This window comes from Scardinius erythrophthalmus, assembly GCF_964197995.2.
Source record: "Scardinius erythrophthalmus genome assembly, chromosome: 2".
NCBI classification, from domain to species: domain Eukaryota; kingdom Metazoa; phylum Chordata; class Actinopteri; order Cypriniformes; family Leuciscidae; genus Scardinius; species Scardinius erythrophthalmus.
The window spans coordinates 63,074,117-63,094,261 of NC_138222.1; the positions used below are offsets into that span (position 1 = coordinate 63,074,117).

The window sequence follows — 20,145 nt, forward strand, 5'->3', positions numbered from 1 at the left end:
GATGTGTCACTCAACTGAGTAAGGGGGAAAGAGAGAGAGGTTAAAACCAATTTCAATAAAACAAGAAAGAAAATTCTTAAGTAGGAGAAATATTATTTTTCTCATAAATGCTGCCTATCGGTGAGAATCTGTTTCCAGAAAGGTAAACAATATTATTGTTTATGTTTACAAGGAAAAATAATACAATAATAATGCTGATACCTTTTTCCGAGTTTTACAGGATTGACACCACACACCGTCAGTTGGACTGCTTACAGCTGGGATGCTATGAAGGCGACTGTTGCTCAACACTTGTCTCTGTTAATTTATCTTGGATAAGATGTTAAATTGTAAATTGTGTTTACAACGACAAAGAGAGTATGGAGAACAAGAGAGGGTTTGATTACAAATCAAATACCTAATAATTGTTTTCTTTGGAAAAATTATCTTTCTCTTCCTTTAGACTCGATTGATGGTTCTTCCAGGTTTGTTTCCTACAAATGTGAAGAAAGGGGATGGAATAAAGCAGGACAGAACAGGAAAGACGTGTAAAGGAGGAAGAGGAAGGAGTGAAAGGAGATTGGGTCCACAAATGGCTCTGAAGCCTTTGTGTCGAACTACGAGTGTAGAATTGATAGTTGCCAACAACTAAACATTCAAAAATAAAACTTTGTAAGAGAGGGTTATCTCTGATTTATTTGACACTTGTAGTGAGATACCAATGTCTCCTATTGAGGCTCAGGTGTGTTACTCCCAAGCTTTCAAAGTTCAAAAATGTATTCACCTGAAGTGATTAAATCTAAAAGAGAATTTTAGAAATTAGGAAAAATTATGAAATTAGATTTATTAAAAAAAATAAATCGAGAAATCATTAGAAATTACCTGTTTAGGAAAATAGAATTTAAACCCTTTTTAAATCAAATTAAAATTTGACAATTAATAATCATAAACCAGTATTTTCTTTTCAAGTAAAATGCAGGTAAATGAAATTAATAATTGTGAACCAAAATTTCCTTTTCGCAGAAAAATATGGGTAAAGTATAATATGAGACAGGTAAAATAGGAAAGAAGAACAGGTGTAAACATCAAGGTGTTTAAATGGTTAAATCCCTTTAACGTTGTTCAAACAGACACTGTATTTAACCACTGTCAATGACAACCGTAAATAATGCTTAAGGCTTTAGTATAGGTTAGGCCTCAATGTAAACAACTACCTAGCTTAGCTTTAGCTTAGCTTAGCTTAGCCACAAATGGGTTTGTTTCAGTTTGTTTACACTGTGGCCAGACGGGCTTTGCTGTGGGGTCCGAGTTCCCCCGGAAGCGTTGGTTAAGACTTCCGTGTCACGATTGTAACTATGGCGACAAAACAAACTCTAGTGGGCGAACTTGTGAATTGCAGCTCGTAAACAGTAATGCATGTTAAGTTACATGAAATTTCGGCACATTTCAAACAATGTTCAAAGAATATGCACGTCGATCATATTATATGAAATGTCGGCGCATTTCAAAAATACAAATAAAGGACACCACTCGTAGCTGTTTTTACGACGTGGGGCTTCACTCGGTTGTTTAAGAGTGATTAACTTTAAAGGACAGCTTTGTGCTGTAATAGATGGAACAAACGATCTCGGCGGATCGTCTCTGTGCAATGTTATCTGAGCACGCAAAAACAACAAGGTTTTTAACTGTTGGTTGAGTTTCAACGTCAAGCTTTACTTGAACACAACTTTAAATAATTCCTATTCAACTACACTCGGACATACGCAGTGTTTACACGAGAATTAATTGAACAGACACAGATAAGCTTATAGTTTATCACGGGGATTGCCGTGGAACACGCACTGACAATCTGAGAAATAAAGACTAATCTGTGAGAATATTCGTCCCAGTGGAACACGCACTGAGTGACGATCAGATAAATAAGGACTAACGTTCAAGTTAGACGAGGGACACGCTCGTCCGTCCTTTACATGGTTATTTTAATTACTGCAGTTTTAATTTCATTCAGCTCTCTGACTGATACAAACACACATAACGTTATAGCTATTTGAAAGACTCTGGAACACGCAGATGTCTTAAGCTATAATTAAAGTATTTCAGAATCGAGGGACACGCTCAATTGTTACCTTGTCGTTGTGTGAGATCTTATATCTTGGGTTATTTTACTGCAGTTTTAAATAAAATAAAAATAGGCAGGCAGCCTAGACTAGAGTACTAGCTCTCTCTTGTATTCACTCAGCAGACAGTCATTCAAACAGAGCGCGCGGCGCGCTGCATACGTCACACACAGACTCAGAGGTCCGGATCTCTCTCGAAAAGATAATTACTTCGTATATGCTTACAATTTTAGGTTAAACTGCCCGCATTCTCCACCATAAATGTAGCGTTTATACGCCCACGTATAAATATTATTAATTATTATTCATAACGAATTATGATCAATAATTAATAATTTAATTATTTTCAATTATTTACTGTAACAGAATCAATAATATGATAATTTATCAGTTCATCCAATGAACAGAAAGCATAAACAATTATTAACTCTAGGAAATATAATATCTTCCTGGCCAAGAAAGAATAACCCCCTAACAGTAAATTAAGAAATAGGGTAAAAGCATAGGTAACTTTTGATCGAAGTTCAAGACAATAAAATTTGATAAGCACATACACAAGCAATCTCTTTTCAAATACAAACAATACTTTATTGATTATATACTAACACGTACAGCTAATGTCTAACACAAACACACACACACGCACACACACACACACACATTCATACGAGTTGCAGAAAGGAAGAGAGTGAGGAAAGAGTGGGTTTAAGAGTGAAAGGATGAAATCTCACGATTCCATAATGCACTTAGACATGACCTGAACGAACCATCAAACATTAATTTAACCCTTCTATCGTTTTAGGCAGGTTATTAAAGTTATATAAATACACCAGTGCAGCTTTAGTCTGGAGGTTACTTGCTTGTCTTCTCGTTCCTTTTTGGAATTCCTTTGGTCAGCGTCAAAGGGGTTCGTTTGTTGGTTATGGTCTTCTCGTGCTTGGATAGATGCGGCGAGAACCAGTCACGTGTGGCTGGCGGTTGCTGATGGTTGAATGAGTCTTTGAAGTTGAAAGCGTGCGTTGCAGCCGCGAATCGTGGAACGAAACTTTGCAGCAAAACTTAACTTAAAACCGAGACTTTCAATCGGAAAATAAAGGAAGACTTAGAAAAGAAAAGAAGACTTAGACGAGAGTAGTAAGACGGCTTGAATGAAACTGTTTAACCCATGTTCTTCAGATCTTGATTTGGGTTATTTCTGCTCGTTTGTTACATGGTACTAGTCTGCCGGAACTTAGAGAGCTTAGAGCTTTGAGAGCAGCGAGAGAGCTTCGAGAGCAGCGAGAGAGAGATTTGTTTTTGGGTCTAAGGTTTTAAACTAAAAGTTTGTCCAACCTCCAGGATGAGTTCTGACCAATTAGACACTGCCTTTGTTTTCAAAGTCATAAATCATGCGCTATCTGGGATCTCCTTACTAGCAGAGAGAACAGAGGCTACAGTTTAGACATGATTTCTAATTAAAAGAAGATCAAAACATATTACACCGATATCATTCAAGCCATCTTGCTAGTTGTGTTCGTAAGATAGCATTGATATGAAACAGTACACACTTTCATTCATTCACTCCTTCTAATAGTTAATATAATAACTATTACCTGAATTAAATGGGATCAAAACATATTATCTTATTAAAATATGCATATAAGTGGTGGAAACAACCCAGGATTAGGTAGTTGCATGATTGTTTGATCATGAGTCCATTGAAAATTGTTCTTGAATGATTTTATGTATAGTTATTGATAAGAATCAGTTCTCTGGTGAAGAGACAGAACACTGTTTGTTCTGTTCAGAGGTCTTAAGGAGGAGGGGTCAGGAATGCTGTGGTGTCATTTCTGAACCAATTTGTCTTTTAAAACCCCCCTCATATTGACAAGTTCTTCCTTTAGCTGGGCTCATAAAAGTTCTTAGTTGGGGGTTTTCGTTGGTTTGGTCATTAGAAGGGTCTTTTGCAGACTCTGTGGCGCCAGGATGGGTGACTTATGGCTCTGGACTGTGAGGACACTGTCTTTATCTTAACCAGTCCGTAGTTGGCCACAAAGCTAGCCATTGACCAGTTATTTAGTTAGTGTTGGGGGAGGCTCTTTTAAATAGCCAGAGTGATGAGGATCATTTGACGTTCTGAACAAATCTTCTGTTTTGTTCGGCAGGAAGTAGAGAGTTTGAATTAATTTTCTGGAAGAAAATTAGTCTGTGGTTGATTTCTTCTCATTGTCGTTACAATATCATTCCACAAAGTGATGATGTCACTGACCATTACTTGGTAACTTGCATATTACGTACTGCAGTAATATGTCATGCGGCGCCGCGTTTTCGACCAGGCAGAACAATCCTTCCATCCACCATAGATAATTTCTCGAGTTGCTTGTCTGATCTGTCTCAGCTGCTGCCTGAACCCAAACAAACAGATGAACTAGAAGAACTAACTAGCACTATGAGCACCATTCTCTCTAGAACATTGGATGTTGTTGCACCCGTTAGATTAAAAAAGGTCACAGAGAAAATTAAAGCACCATGGTACAATAATCCTACGCATGTTCTAAAGAGAGAAACCCGTAATTTAGAGCGTAAATGGAAACAAACTAATTTAGAGGTCTTTAGAATCGCGTGGAAAGACAGTATGTCACGTTATAAAAAGGCCCTAAAAGCGGCCAGGGCTGAGCATCTCCGCAAACTAATAGAAAACAACCAAAACAATCCTAGGTTTTTATTTAACACCGTGGCTAGACTAACAAATAAACAGACGTCACCCGAACAAAATATCCCGTTACAGTTTAGTAGTAATGATTTCATGAACTTCTTCACTGAGAAAATAGAAAACATCAGAACCACAATTGTAAACGTTCAATCCTCAATCGCACCTTATAATTCAGCCTCAATTTTCCCCCCGCAAGAACAATTACTGTGCTTTACAACTATAGAACAAAAAGAGTTAAATAAACTTATCACTTCATCTAAAACAACAACATGTTTATTAGATCCTATACCAACTAAACTACTGAAGGAAGTGTTACCTGTAGTGGAAGAGCCTCTCCTCAATATTATTAACTCGTCTTTATCTTTAGGTCATGTTCCAAGAACATTTAAACTGGCAATGATAAAACCTCTCATTAAGAAACCACAATTAGACCCGCATAATCTAGCAAATTATAGACCCATTTCAAATCTACCTTTTATGTCTAAAATACTAGAAAAAGTTGTGTCCGCTCAACTGGGCTCTTTCTTGCAAGAAAATGATATCTATGAAAAGTTTCAGTCAGGATTCAGGCCGCATCATAGCACTGAAACTGCGCTCGTTAAAATCACAAATGATTTACTCTTAGCTTCTGACCAAGGCTGCATCTCAATACTAGTTTTACTTGATCTAAGTGCTGCGTTCGATACTTTAGATCATACAATACTCTTAGATCGACTACAAAATTATACTGGTGTTCAAGGACAAGCATTAAGCTGGTTTAGATCATACTTATCAGACCGCTACCATTTTGTCTATTTAAATGGAGAAAAATCGATCATAATTCCAGTAAACTATGGAGTGCCGCAGGGATCTGTGTTGGGCCCTCTGTTATTCTCAATATATATGCTGCCACTTGGAAATATTATAAGGAAACATGGAATTAGTTTCCACTGTTATGCTGATGACACTCAAATATATATTTCATCACGGCCGGATGAAAACGCTAAATTATCCAAATTGACAGAGTGTGTTAAAGATATAAAAGATTGGATGACGCGTAATTTTCTTTTATTAAATCCAGACAAGACAGAGGTAATACTTATCGGTTCAAAAAACCGCCCACAGAACCTCTCACAATACAACTTTGACATCGTAGGATGTCCTGTTACTTTATCCTCTACAGTAAAAGACCTGGGTGTTATACTCGATTGTAACCTGTCTTTTGAAAATCATATTTCGTATGTTACAAAAACAGCCTTTTTCCACCTTAGAAACATTGCTAAGCTACGTAATATGCTATCAGTTTCTGATGCAGAAAAGTTAGTTCATGCATTCATGACCTCGAGACTAGATTACTGTAATGCTTTATTAGCCGGTTGTCCTGCATCCTCAATAAACAAGCTACAGTTAGTCCAAAATGCAGCCGCTAGAGTTCTTACTAGATCAAGAAAATATGATCATATAACACCGATTTTATCATCACTACATTGGCTACCTATAAAGTTCCGTATTAATTATAAGGTATTGCTATTGACTTATAAAGCCCTAAACGGCTTAGCTCCAGTCTATTTAACGGATCTTCTATCACCCTATAATCCATCACGCTCTTTAAGATCAATAAATTCTAGGCTTTTGGTCATACCTAGGATATCCAGATCAACCAAAGGAGGGAGAGCATTTTCGCATTTGGCTCCAAAACTCTGGAATAGCCTTCCTGATACTGTTCGTTACTCGGACTCACTCTCCCAGTTTAAAACTAGATTAAAGACGCATCTTTTCGGCCAGGCATTCATATAATATTGTTAATCTCACAGTTTCAAACTACAATCCGGCCTCTAGTTCATAAATGCCAGAGGAGAACTGGCCCCCGACTGAGCCTGGGTTCTCCCAAGGTTTTTTTTTCTCCATTAGGTCACCTGATGGAGTTTTAGGACACCATTAGGTCACTTGATGGAGTTTTTCGGTTCCTTGCCACTGTTGCCTTTGGCTTGCTCAGTTGGGGATATTTTGGGGATATTTAATTTAATTCTATCAATCAATAAATTCCACTAGAAACAAACTTTGTTGTATTATTTTATTTTAATACTGTGAAGCTGCTTTGATACAATCTGTATTGTGAAAAGCGCTATACAAATATACTTGATTTGATATTTCCCCCTTAGTTCATTTTCAGTTCATTATATTTTAATTTACTTAGGCTGTTTTAATATGTATTTAATGTACTGTTATTGCTGCAAACTTTTTGGATGCTAAAATATTGTAATCTGGGTGTCAATGCAGCAAATAACATCAACTGGTTATGGTGAGATTTCAGGCGAGTGAACCTGATGATTGATAAAGGAAGAATGTAGGATGAACAGCGATTGCAGTCATGATCTATTTTAAAGCAGGGTAAATGTCATTATACACGATTGGACTGTTTTGGGCTGCTGCGTTTATACAGTTCTTAAAAGCAGGTGCACTATCATGTGTTTTCAAGCACTTGTTGCATAGATTTCAGGTCAAGATCACTTTTCTCGTGTGTAACCGGTCCTACCCGAGCGGGATTCGAACCGTAACCTAAAGACCTCAGCCTCTTGAGATCAGGGGAGTGAGATTTACATGCACAGCTCTCACTTGCCTACATATGTTGTGTTCACGTAGAAGCCAATGTGAATAAATCTAGATTTAAATTCAAAGAGACAAGATCTCGTGGTGTTTTTACATGTAGAAAAGGCAAAGATAACATGCTACATTGTCCAGTTTTCCCACCGATTGTTTTATCCAGATGATGGAGAAATGCTCCAGATGACCGAGACAATCTCAACAGAAAATAAAATACTGCCAAATAATACTATCAAATACAAATAGGATTAGTTCACTTCTGAATGAAAATTTCCTGATAATTTACTCTTCCCCACGTCATCCAAGATATTCATGTCTTTCTTTCAACAGTGTCCAACGGTTTGAAGGTCCAAATGTCAGTTTCATTGCAGCTTCAAAGTTTTCATATTCCTATACTCTAATGCCTCTCTATAACTCCCACGTATACTGGGTTTTACATGATTCTTTGGTTCTTTTGTAGTGTGGGGTTGGTGAAATGTAAAAAAAAAAAAAACACCTTTCTAATGTGTGTCCTCCAAATTGAACCAGTTTGTAAGTAAAGAAATCCATTTATTCAGAAAGTCCACGTGAGACGAGTGTTGTTCAGGCAAACCGCTGTTTCTCACTGCTGATTTCTGCAGCTTTCAGAGGACAGTTACTCTGAGCCTCCACTGTTGTATACACAATATTATATTTTTGCAATACCGGAGGCTGAAGTTTCGGACCGCATTTTTTTTCTTTTCTTTTCTTTTTTGCGACAGTGCCACCTAGCCACCTAGTTTTTTATTATTTTTCAACCTTATTTTTAAAGGGATACTTCACCATTTTTTCATATTAAACTATGTTATTCCCTTAACTAAGACGAGTTGATACATACCTCGCTCGTCTCAGTGCGTGCACTCAATCGCTCTGGTGCGCGGCGACACTTTGATAGCACTATAGCTTAGCCCAGTTCATTCATTAGGATCCAAACAGAGATGAAGCTAGAAGCGACCAAACACCTCCACGTTTTCCCTATTTAAATACAGTTACTCAAGTAGTTACACAACCAAGTATGGTGACACAAAATAAAATGTGGCGCTTTTCTAAGCGGGTAAAAATGATAACTATAATGTATGGCGGAATAGCACTTCGACTCGGCACAGTAAAAAGTCACTCCTGAAAAATCCTCTCCCCCTCCCTCTCACTTCTGTCATTAGAACCACAACCAAAGTCACTTTTTACTGCGCCGAGTCGAAGTGCTCCCAGTGCTATTCCACCATATCAAAGTGTGCTATCAAGTGTCGCCGCGCACCAGAGCGATTGAGTGCACGCACTGAGACGAGAGAGGTATGTATCAACTCGTCTTAGTTAAGGGAATAACAAAGTTTAATATGAAAAAACGGTGAAGTAATCCTTTAACATAAGAGCGGATGCATTTTTAACTTGAATGTGTGAGGCTTTCAGAGTCAGCAGTCTCCAGTTATTATTTAGCTGTGCTAAACAGTTCACTGTGCTGCTGTTCCTGGAGATCTACCTACCTGAAAAGTTAATCTTCAACCTGATCAAACACAACTAAAGTTAATTAAGATCTTCAGAACACTGCGGGGAGGAAGATCTCCAGAAACAGGATTGGACACCACTGCTCTACTCTCTGTGTTTCAGTCAGCGGAGTATACGGTGCTGAGACAGGCAAAAGTAGAAACAAGCCTAAACCTCCATCGGAATGAATTCAAAACGTCCGTTCTGCTCAGCACCAGTGGACACGTGCTGCAAAATCTATTGTGTTTGGTTGTAAATGTTTCCTTATTGTAATATGTAAGGAGAACATTACTTAAAGCCACACTAGGTAGGAATTCCGTTTTGGTCAAACAACGACCCCTAGAGTCGCTGTTGACTACTTGTATTTAACGTTAATACCACTCACGCAGAGCAGTCTCTTTACTCACGGCTTGATCCCCTCCCCCCTGTATACCGGTCCCTAAGAGTGTTTCTCAATATGTGTTCTTCAGAGATCTTGCGTCCTTGTGTTCTCGTTTACGTCATCATTAACCGTCGAAGTTCAGACCCAATTCTCAAGAACGCAAGTACAGAGGACGCATGAAAGAACCCGGATGTGTTCTTGATACCGAGGATGCATCGAATGCAGACTTGAGCTAGTACTCGCCTGGTGTCCCAGAAGTCATTGCGGCCGGTTACGAGTTCGTTCTTCCAAGGAAGCTTGGCAAGACCGGTCTCCACGAGAACACAAGTCCGTTCTCTGCGTTCTTGGAATTGAGAAACAGCCTATGGTTCAGTCAGATGGAAGCTGTAACGAGTGGCAATAAGGTGTGTCCCCTTTAAGAGCTGCGCCTGCGCGCGCCCTGTTTAACTGACTCGGCACAGTCTGTATTGTATGTGCGCCTCGAACACCCCGTAAGCGGGTTGTTTCTGTTTGATGCTCATTCTTGTCCTATTTTTGTCTATCAAGTAATGCTGTGGACGGTAGAACGTGTGACAGACAGTTACACGAGTTCGATTGGGGAATAAACACAACGCGTTTCAAATCGTCGGACATCGAACATCGAGCTATAGCCTCCGAAGATGTCTAAGTTACTAATCCATCAACAAGAACGCCAGGTGCTTTTTAGCTCACAACAACGAGTGAAAGCTTGTCCGAGTGATATACAATATAAGCATACTTACAAGTCCAACAGCATGTGAGGACGTGTTGGGGGAAGTGAGGTAGCCTATGCCGTAAAGCAGTCGAATTTTGTAGTTCTTTTTGTGCGCGGGGGTTACTACCCGAACCCCGAAGTTTAAAAGTACGATTAAAAACTATATAGACCCCGTCAGGCTATGGCAGACATGTCATTCAACCTATTGTAAGTCGATGTACCATCACAAGAGTCTTGGAAATATATTATGAAGGTTGAAAAGTTACCTAGTGCTGCTTTAAACTGGTGCAGTAAGCATTTTTAATAGCTGCAAATTAGGGCTGTCAAATAAAAATTAGAATTTCGAATGGAGGCAAAAATCGTGCAAGGACACACTTGATCAAACCTGCACATCAGCTGAATGGCAGTTTGCTGTTTTGTGTTCATGTAGATCATTTCGTGTGTTGAAGTGTGTTTTCTCAGGTGACTGATGCACAGATAGTTTTATGCACTATTGTAACCTAATTTCCCTTGCATGCACATTAAGGAAATTATATTTTAAGAACAATTATTTGAAAAATGAATGCAATTTAAAAGGTAATGTAATTTAAATAAAAGATGCGATGCTGGATTTGGTTTATATTTGCTTAATGCGCTCGCTTGCACCCACTTGTGGGCATAGGAGACAATACAGTACTTTTCCCTATAACATTAAGTATCGCCTTTAGAATTCGAATATAATTCGAATTTTGCCAGTATTTAAGAAATAAATTCAGATTTAGCTTTTCAGCCATTTTGACAGCCCTACTGAATACAATGATGTTGCTATTTGACATATTATTGAAATAGGTCTGGTGAGAGAGCATGCCCATCATAAAAGGGTCTAGTTTAATCTAGAATCTATTAGCAACTAATCATTTTAGCCAATCATAAGTGTTTTATCTGTCTGTCAATCAAGGTTTTTAACATCATGGAATGATGAAGCAGTTGAATTGTTGCTGCTCGAAGTTGGACTGAGCACTGAGAAAGACACAACTGAAACTATTCAATAAACAGCTCATTTTTACAGTAACTTTGCCTCATTCAATAATCTCGGTCCACTTTGTTGCTAAACTGACCAAAAAAAGCCCACTTGTGCTTTGAATGTTGTTATGTGCTGCATTGTGTAAAACAATTTACTGTTTTGTTTCTTTAAGTACTAATTTTGAACCTCATGTCCTATTTTCATAACAGCATAAAAAATGAGTAATTCAGCACAAAACAATCGAAATGATAGTAGAGCAACAGCAAGAGCAGGTGAGTATAATTAGTCAAAGTGTGAATGCACTTATACAACACTATATACTTTACTATTTACTCCTACAACAATGACTGTGAGTGTCTTTTGTGATTTGCATATCTAAACTGAGTCTTACTGGCCTTTCTTAGCTGTGATGAAGTAAAAACCAAGACTTCTCTCAACAACCAGCTCAATTGTGAAGTGGGCTGCAGCCTGCAACTGATACCGTTTGTGTGTGTGTGTGTGTGTGTGTGTGTGTGTGTGTGTGTGTGTGTTAACCGTCACAGTTGTTTCTACCTTCTAATTTTTATTCACATAAATTGTATATAAATATTAGAAATTATCATTTATATAATATTATATAAATTAAATAGTAGTTTAATTTATATAATGTTTTGTTCTCTTACGAGAGTCCTCTCGTACTGCGTTTTATCAAAACGCTACGGGAAAAGTCTCTTTTCACGAAACACTGAAGCAAAAATTATCCTTTAATTTTCATATATGTAAAACGCGTTGCGGCAGCAGCAGACAGCTATGGCGAGACGGCTTGTTCGCTCATTGGCTGCTCTGCGGCAACTGCTTAAGCCTATCGAGCGAGGCCTGAGATGACATCAGGCCAATGAGGGCGCTTCGCGCCCTCCTCGCCACTTCCCGCCGAAACGGGCGTGGCTTACCTCTATAAAAGGAGCTCGAGAAGGCTGACTCACTTGATTTTAATCTCTTCAGCGAAGCGCACGCATCGCTGGATCACGGAAGCAGCGTCGTTGAAGCAAGCACATCAGCGGGACGAGCCCTCGAAGCTGCTGGCCAACGCCGCCTTCTACAGCCGTACCTGCTGCGCTTTCCGGCGCCTATATCCTTTCATTGCCTTTGTGTGTGTGTGTGTGTGTTTCCTGCATCACTCACCCCTAAAAGAGCTGCGTCTTTTTTAAGATGCCTTCTTGCGGCTCGTGCCGAGCCCCACTCACCGAGGGAGACAAGCACGTCATCTGTGTTTCCTGCCTGGGTGAGGACCATGCAGCGCTCGCGCTCGCTGACGGCGGATGCCCTCACTGCGAGCTTTTGCCGATGGTGACTCTGAGGACTCGCCTGGCATCCTTTTCCAAGCCTGCATTCACCGCCGCGATGCCGCGCCGTAAAAAGCGCCGCTCGCAGCGGGTCCCGGAACCCGCTCCAGCCCGACCAAGCTCGCCGGTTCGCCCGCCAGCTTCACCGGCCTCTCTCGAATCACTTCCTGATGCTCAGCGCCCGCAGTCTGCCGCCGCTTCATCAGAGGAAGTCGGTTCAGAGGCCGCGTCGGGGGAAAAGGATTCCTGCTCTCTGGTAGCTTCAGGCAGCGAGGATTGGGCGAGCTTTGAGGACCTCGCGCCTCCTGCCCGCAAGCCCTCAACGAGAGCCAACATTGAGAAGGAGCTCATGCGAGTACTCGCGCTGGCCGCGGCGAGCCTCGGCCTCGAGTGGTCTGCACCGGAGCCCCCCTCTCGAACCCGGCTGGATGGTAGCTTCCTCCCTGGTGAGCGCACTTCTCCGGAATCTAAGCCCGCTCCTTTTCTTCCTGAGTTACATGAAGAAGTTGCGAAGGCTTGGAACGCGCCCTTCTCTGCGCGGACGCGCTCATCTGTCTCACCCGCTTTTTCCTCCCTGGATAAGGCCGGAGACCGAGGCTACCTCTCTCTTCCGCCGGTGGAACAGGCGATAGCGACCCACCTTTGCCCGCCCTCTGCTGGACGGCGGGCTAAACCGGTGTTGCCTTCTAAAGCCTGCCGCATGACGTCGACGCTGCTCGCGCGAATCTTCTCCGCCGCTGGGCAGGCCGCGTCATCGCTACACACCATGGCTACGCTGCAGATCTACCAGGGTGATCTCCTCCGTAAACTGGACGAGATGGGACCTGACGCTATCTGCATCGCGGATTTAAGGAGCGCTTCAGATCTCACGCTCCGAGCTACTAAGGCCGCCGCACAAGCCATGGGACGCTGTATGGCTTCCGCCACTGTCGCTGAGAGACACTTATGGCTGACGCTCACGGAGATGGCCGATTCCGAGCGCACTGCGTTTCTCGATGCCCCGCTGTCTTCCACCGGCCTTTTTGGTTCTTCTCTCTCCGAGTTCGTGGAGAGATTTACCGAGGCCCAAAAAGCGTCTCAAGCCTTCAAGCACTTCCTGCCGAAGCGCTCCGGTTCTGCAGCGGGTCGTGACAAACGGACCCCGCGGAGCTCTCAGCCTCAGCCCCCGCCTTCGGCCGCCTCATCGCAGCAGCCACAGCAGCGCAGCTCGAGGCCCCGCTCTCGGTCCAGCGCCCGGCGCCCCTCCTCGCGCGGGCCGCGATCGAAGGTCGTGGTAAAGCCTGAAGTGCCGAAGAAGTCCTAGCAAGCCTAGGAAAGCGCAGGTGTGTGAGTCCCGTTGCGGCCGGCCTCCCACCCAAGCGCCCCACTGTTTCAGTCCCAAGATTTGCGACTGTTCCAGTGTTTTCTGCAGAGAGCAAGCCCGCACTGCTGCCCGCTTGCCTGCACACAAAAGCCGTTTTCACGGCTACCCAGATAAATCTCAGAAAGAGTGTATTTTCTGGTGTCCCGGCCACGGCCGATGGTGCTATAAATGTAGTCTCGATGCCCACTCCTCAGTGCCCATCACTACACATAAGCACAGCCCTACACTTAGGGCCCGCGCACATAAAATCGACTCAGGTCGATTGCGCTTCCAGCATAGTGAGAGTGCCCACTTCCCAGTGCCCACGAACACTATGTCTAACACATCACAGGCTCTCTGTAAAAACGAGAACTGTGAGCGCGCGCTCTGCTCAGGCAGACGCCGCGCCCAAAGCAGTAAATGTGCCCGCTCCCAGCCCACATCTACTCGCTCACATGGGTCCTATGAGACTTTCTCAGTCCTCCCTCACTCAGCTAAGCACTGTAGCGAGGTCGAGGATGAGCGTCTCGCCCGCTGTATTAAGCGCGCGCCCCGCCTCAAATGCCACAGGCATAACGCCTATGTTTGTATCCCCCGAAGCGCCTCTGTCGCACGGCGATCAGAGCGCGCTCCGTATCCAGCCCCTAGCCAGCCATGCAGATGCATGGGCAGCGCTCCCAGGGGTTTCGGACTGGGTGCTAGGCATTATAAAGAGAGGCTTCTCGCTACAGTTTTGCCGACGCCCTCCCCGCTTCACAGCGCGCGTCGAGACTACGGTTTCGTTGGAAGTAGCTCACTTACTTCGAGCCGAAATATCAAAACTGATAAGCAAAGGGGCGATAGAGCGCGTTTCCCCAGCTCTAAGCGAAGGGGGACTATACAGCAGATACTTTCTAGTCCCCAAAAAGGACGGCGGTATCAGACCCATACTGGATCTAAGACGGCTGAACAGAGTATTAGTGAAACGCAGTTTCAAAATGCTCACAACCAGCAAAATTCTCGCGCACGTTCGCCGAGAAGACTGGTTCATGTCGATAGATCTGAAGGACGCGTATTTTCAAATACAGATAGCGTCACACCACAGGCGATACTTGAGATTCGCCTTCGAGGGTCAGACATACCAGTATACAGTCCTGCCATTCGGCTTGTCCCTAGCACCTCGTACATTTACGAAATGCATGGACGCAGCGCTCGCTCCTCTCAGACTCAGAGGCATGCGAGTGCTGAACTATTTGGACGACTGGCTGATCCTAGCTCAATCACGATCACAGCTCGTGGAGCACAGAACCATTTTACTCGATCACCTCGAGAATCTTGGTATCACAGTCAACTGGACGAAAAGTTCATTGAACCCCAGTCAAACGATTTCGTTTCTGGGTGTCGTTCTGGACTCACAGTCTATGACAGCGCGGCTGTCACCACAGCGCGCGCTGGCCATTCAGCGCGCGGCGAGGGCTTTTCGCCGCGGCGCTGTCACCCCGCTCAGGAAGTTTCAAAGGATGCTGGGTCTCATGGCCTCAGCATCGTCAGTTCTCCGGCTGGGCTTGCTCCGCATGCGCCCGCTGCAGTTCTGGTTGAAAGCGCGGGTACCGCGCAGAGCGTGGGCGACCGGTCGATTACGCCTCAAGGTCGATCACAGCTGTGTTTCAGCCCTGACGCCTTGGACGGCGGACGACTGGTACCAATCAGGTGTAAGCCTGGGGACTTCCTCGAGAGTGAGGATGGTGTCTACAGACGCATCCACCTCGGGATGGGGAGCTCTGCTCGAGGGCAGACCGTTCTTCGGCCTGTGGTCGGAACGAGAAAAGCTCCAACACATAAACTGCCTAGAAATGCTGGCAGTGCACAACGCGATGACGCGTTTTTGTCCCCGCATCAAGGACGAACACGTCATAGTCCGCTCGGACAACATGGCTGTGGTGTCCTACATAAATCGCCAGGGCGGTCTGAAATCCTTATCCCTGTACAGGCTGGCGAAACGCCTCCTATTATGGGCTCAGCACAACTTACGCTCGCTGAGAGCAGTGCATGTACCTGGGCTTCAGAATGTGGGCCCAGACAGACTGTCCAGGAACAATGTTCCCCCGGGCGAATGGTCTCTACACCCACAAACAGTCCGGCTGTTGTGGGAGAGATTCGGCAGAGCGGAGGTGGACCTCTTCGCGTCCCGCGAAAACGCGCACTGCCCCGCATTCTTTTCAAAAACCGACAGCGCGCTGTCCCGAAGGTGGCCGCGCTGTCCGTTATACGCTTTTCCCCCCGTCTCCCTCCTGCCACAGGTGCTGGAACGGGTCAGGGAAACGAAATGCCCAGTCCTGCTTGTAGCTCCGTTCTGGGAGAACCAGATATGGTTCCCAGTGCTTATGCAGTTGACAGATATCGATCCATGGCCACTGCCGCTGAGGAGAGATCTCCTCTCGCAGGCCGGAGGCTCGATTTGGCACCCACACCCGGAACTATGGTCCCTTCATGTGTGGGTGCTCAACGGATACCCGTTGGTCTCACAGAGGGAGTCGTGAATACCATCACTCAGGCTAGAGCGCCGTCGACACGGCGGCTTTATGCTTCGAAGTGGTCGGTTTTCTCCGGCTGGTGTACAGCTCGGAGCATTTCACCCCTCGAGTGTGAGGTAACGGAGGTTCTCTCCTTCCTACAAGAGCTGTTGGATAAGGGCAGATCCCCTTCCACGCTCAAAGTGTATGTGGCGGCTATTTCAGCGTTCTCTGGTTCAACGCTGGGTCAGTCGCTGGGAAGGAATGATTTAGTCATCCGCTTCCTCAGGGGAGCTAGGAGACTGAATCCACCTAGACCTCCTTCAGTTCCTTTGTGGGACCTTTCTACGGTCCTAGCGGCCATGAAAGATGCCCCTTTCGAGCCTATCCAGTCTATTAGCCTCAAACACTTGTCTTTCAAAACAGTGTTTTTGATGGCTCTCGCTTCAGTGAAGCGCATAGGCGACCTGCACGCGCTCTCTGTGAGCCCGGCGTGCTTGGAGTTTGGCCCTAATGACTCTAAAGTCATACTCAAACCTAAGCACGGCTATGTGCCGAAATCCCTCAACACGCCTTTTCGGGCTCAGGTCATTTCCCTGGCTGCCCTGCCGGCATCAAGTGAGGAAGGGGACTCGAGTTTTCTTTGCCCTGTTAGGGCTTTAAGAGCTTATATGTCCCGCTCTGCTGTCTTCAGACAGACAGAGCAGCTCTTTGTCTCGTTCAGTGGACGTTCCAAAGGAATGGCTGTTTCGAAACAAAGTCTATCCAGATGGATAGTTGACGCCATAGCGCTGGCTTATACTGCCAAAGGCATTCCATGCCCGTTGGGAGTCAGAGCGCACTCCACGAGAAGCGTGGCTTCTTCGTGGGCTTGGTCCAGCGGGATTTCCCTACAGGATATATGTACGGCGGCGGGCTGGGCCTCGCCGTCTACATTTATGAGGTTTTATAACCTAGAGGTTCCCGCCTTGCAGGCTAAGCTTTTGTCGGTGTAATCCGTTCAGCCGTCCAGTCAGACCGCTGAAACTCACGCGCTATGCGCTACCGACTATCTTGGGCAGAACTGTGTAAGACCCACATTTCCACATTAGTTCAGGCTCCCTACCCTGTCTATGTGATGTTATACTTGCGTCTGTGGATATGTCTATTCTACGACGCTACAATTTAGGGAATCAAGGCTCCCACCCTTATTCCCTGACTCTGTGTGAGTCAATCTGGTGATTATGCACTGTATGCCTGAAATAGCTTCCGGTGATCAGTGTTTTTATCCCAGCACGCACGGCGTTTTGCAAGGGGTTCCCGTAGCGTTTTGATAAAACGCAGTACGAGAGGACTCTCGTAAGAGAACGTACTCGGTTACTAACGTAACCTCGGTTCTCTCTAGAAGAGGGAACGAGTACTGCGTTCTCTGCCGTGCGTACGGTTCACTCTGGTTCGCTTCGGCGATCAAAATCAAGTGAGTCAGCCTTCTCGAGCTCCTTTTATAGAGGTAAGCCACGCCCGTTTCGGCGGGAAGTGGCGAGGAGGGCGCGAAGCGCCCTCATTGGCCTGATGTCATCTCAGGCCTCGCTCGATAGGCTTAAGCAGTTGCCGCAGAGCAGCCAATGAGCGAACAAGCCGTCTCGCCATAGCTGTCTGCTGCTGCCGCAACGCGTTTTACATATATGAAAATTAAAGGATAATTTTTGCTTCAGTGTTTCGTGAAAAGAGACTTTTCCCGTAGCGTTTTGATAAAACGCAGTACTCGTTCCCTCTTCTAGAGAGAACCGAGGTTACGTTAGTAACCGAGTACGTTATATTGAACACTGCACACCAAGAAATGCAACCACAACACAAAATGGATAAGTATTGTATACTACTAAGTTTTAGTATTAAATAAATGTATTAAATAATTAACATTAATAATAAATAAGCATAAGGTAATCAGTAGCTACTGTATATATTGTAAATCATTTTTCTGCCAATAATTTTTTGAGTAATATTTGTATTTATATAGTTTTATTGTTTTGCTAATGGCAATTTTTCCGATTTGAATCTTGATTGTAGAAGTGTTAAAAACACATAAATACACCATAACAAAAGAACTTGGACAAGGGATTTCAGGAAGAGCGTTTCTGGTGAGGAGTCCAGATGAAGATTTCCTTGTGGTCAAAGAGATCAACTATAGAGATGTAAGTACAATCAAGAATTTTTTTAAGTATTGCACGTATTAATTAGGGATGGCACTGTCGTCTCACAGTAAGATAGTCCCTGGTTCGATGCCAACATTTTTTTATGTGTGTGAATGTGTCCCAACTCTGGCATAAAACCTGTGCCAAATCCAAATGTGTGTGTGAAGTGAACCCTGCAACAACCTGAAATAATGTTAGGAAGATGGATGGATTGATTGAACATATTAATAAGATCCTGTAGATAAACATCACATAGATTAAATGTGTTCTTCGCAGAATGGGAATTTTAATCTAGACGCAGCCAAAAACGAAATCAACATCCTGAAGAATCTGCAGCATGGATATATCGTTGGTTACGAGGAATCCTTTGAAGGTGTGTCTGTTTATATTACAGAAAGAGAAGCATGACAATGTTCCTTCAGTCTGAAAGTAAATGTAACAGGTTTTTTTGTTTTGTATTTTTGTTTTTTTAAGGCAAGGCAAGGTGATTTGCATTTACTTTTAATGTGTAATGTAGCCTATTAATAATAATAATAATAATAATACGTTTTATTTATATAGCGCCTTTCCAGAGCTCAAGGACACTTTACAATAAACAAACAACAATAAAGGCAGTTGACAAAGACAGCAGACAGGACAACAGTAGGCAGTTGAGTACAGTAAGTGAAAAATTTGGTAGATAGGGCGGCAACCAGCAGAATACAAACAGATATATCTGAGAAAAAAAAAAAAAAAAAAAAAAAAATTATTGGAAAATTAAGAATTATAACATTCAGAAAATAGGTGAGTTTTGAGCATGGATTTGAATTCAGAGATAGTGTTAACAGAACAGAGTGATCGGGGGAGAGAGTTCCACATTTTGGGCGCAACAACACTGAATGATCTGCCCCCCATTGAAGCAAGGCGATGCCGAGGGACGACGAGAAGGCTAGAATCAGCGGATCGTAAAGAGCGAGTCGGGGTGTAGGGGAGAAGCAGGTTACAGAGATAGGGGGGCGCCAGGCCATGCAGAGACTTAAAAGTGAGAAGGAGAATTTTGAATTTGATACGGTAAGCCACAGGAAGCCAGTGAAGATCATGCAGAATTGGGGAAATATGTGCAGAACGCTTGGTGTGGGTGAGTAGTCTGGCAGCAGAGTTTTGATTGTATTGTAATTTGGAAATGGAGCTAGCCGATAGACCAATGAAAAGTGCATTGCAGTAATCAAGACGTGAGGTGACAAATGCATGGATGACAGTTTCAGCATCTGAGATACTGATAAAGGGACGGAGCTGAGCGATACGACGTAGATGAAAGAATGCCAATTTAGTGATAGAATTAATGTGAGAGTGGAAAGATAGAGAGGAATCAAAAATGACACCAAGATTTTTAATAGTACTAGATGGTTTGATAAGAGAGCCAGCGATCTCACAGGTGAAGTTGGTAGGAATTTTATTATTGAGTGACGGAGGTCCAGTGAAAATAATCTCAGTTTTGTCCATGTTAAGTTTTAGAAAATTTGAATGAAGCCAATCTTTTATTTCATGTACACAAGCAGAGATTTTGTCAGTTGTGAGAGATAAAGTCGATGTACAGGTACTATATAATTGAATGTCGTCAGCGTAAAAATGATAATTAAAACCATGACGGCGGAGGATCTGACCAAGAGGTATTATATAGATTATGAATAATAATGGCCCAAGAACGGATCCCTGAGGGACACCTTGCTTCAGGGGGACAGTAGGTGAGTGAAAATTCTGAAGTGAAATGTAGAATAGTCTGTCAGAGAGATAGGAGGAAAACCAGGAAAGAGCAGCACCAGAAATACCCACATCCGAAAGGCGCGAAA

General features: G+C 43.6%; 1 protein-coding gene across 1 annotated transcript in view; it reads left to right on the forward strand.

The window, feature by feature from the left end:
* Window positions 1-451: 451 nt before the first annotated feature.
* The window catches only part of LOC308705678 (uncharacterized protein), a gene marked incomplete at its 5' end in the record, with an annotated part of 31,479 nt that continues 11,785 nt past the window's right edge, over window positions 452-20,145 (forward strand). Inside the window, 3 exons of the mRNA XM_081390803.1 lie at window positions 452-464; window positions 18,192-18,316; window positions 18,593-18,689. Coding sequence (XP_081246929.1) covers window positions 452-464; window positions 18,192-18,316; window positions 18,593-18,689 — 235 coding nt within the window. The remainder of the gene's footprint in view (window positions 465-18,191; window positions 18,317-18,592; window positions 18,690-20,145) is intronic.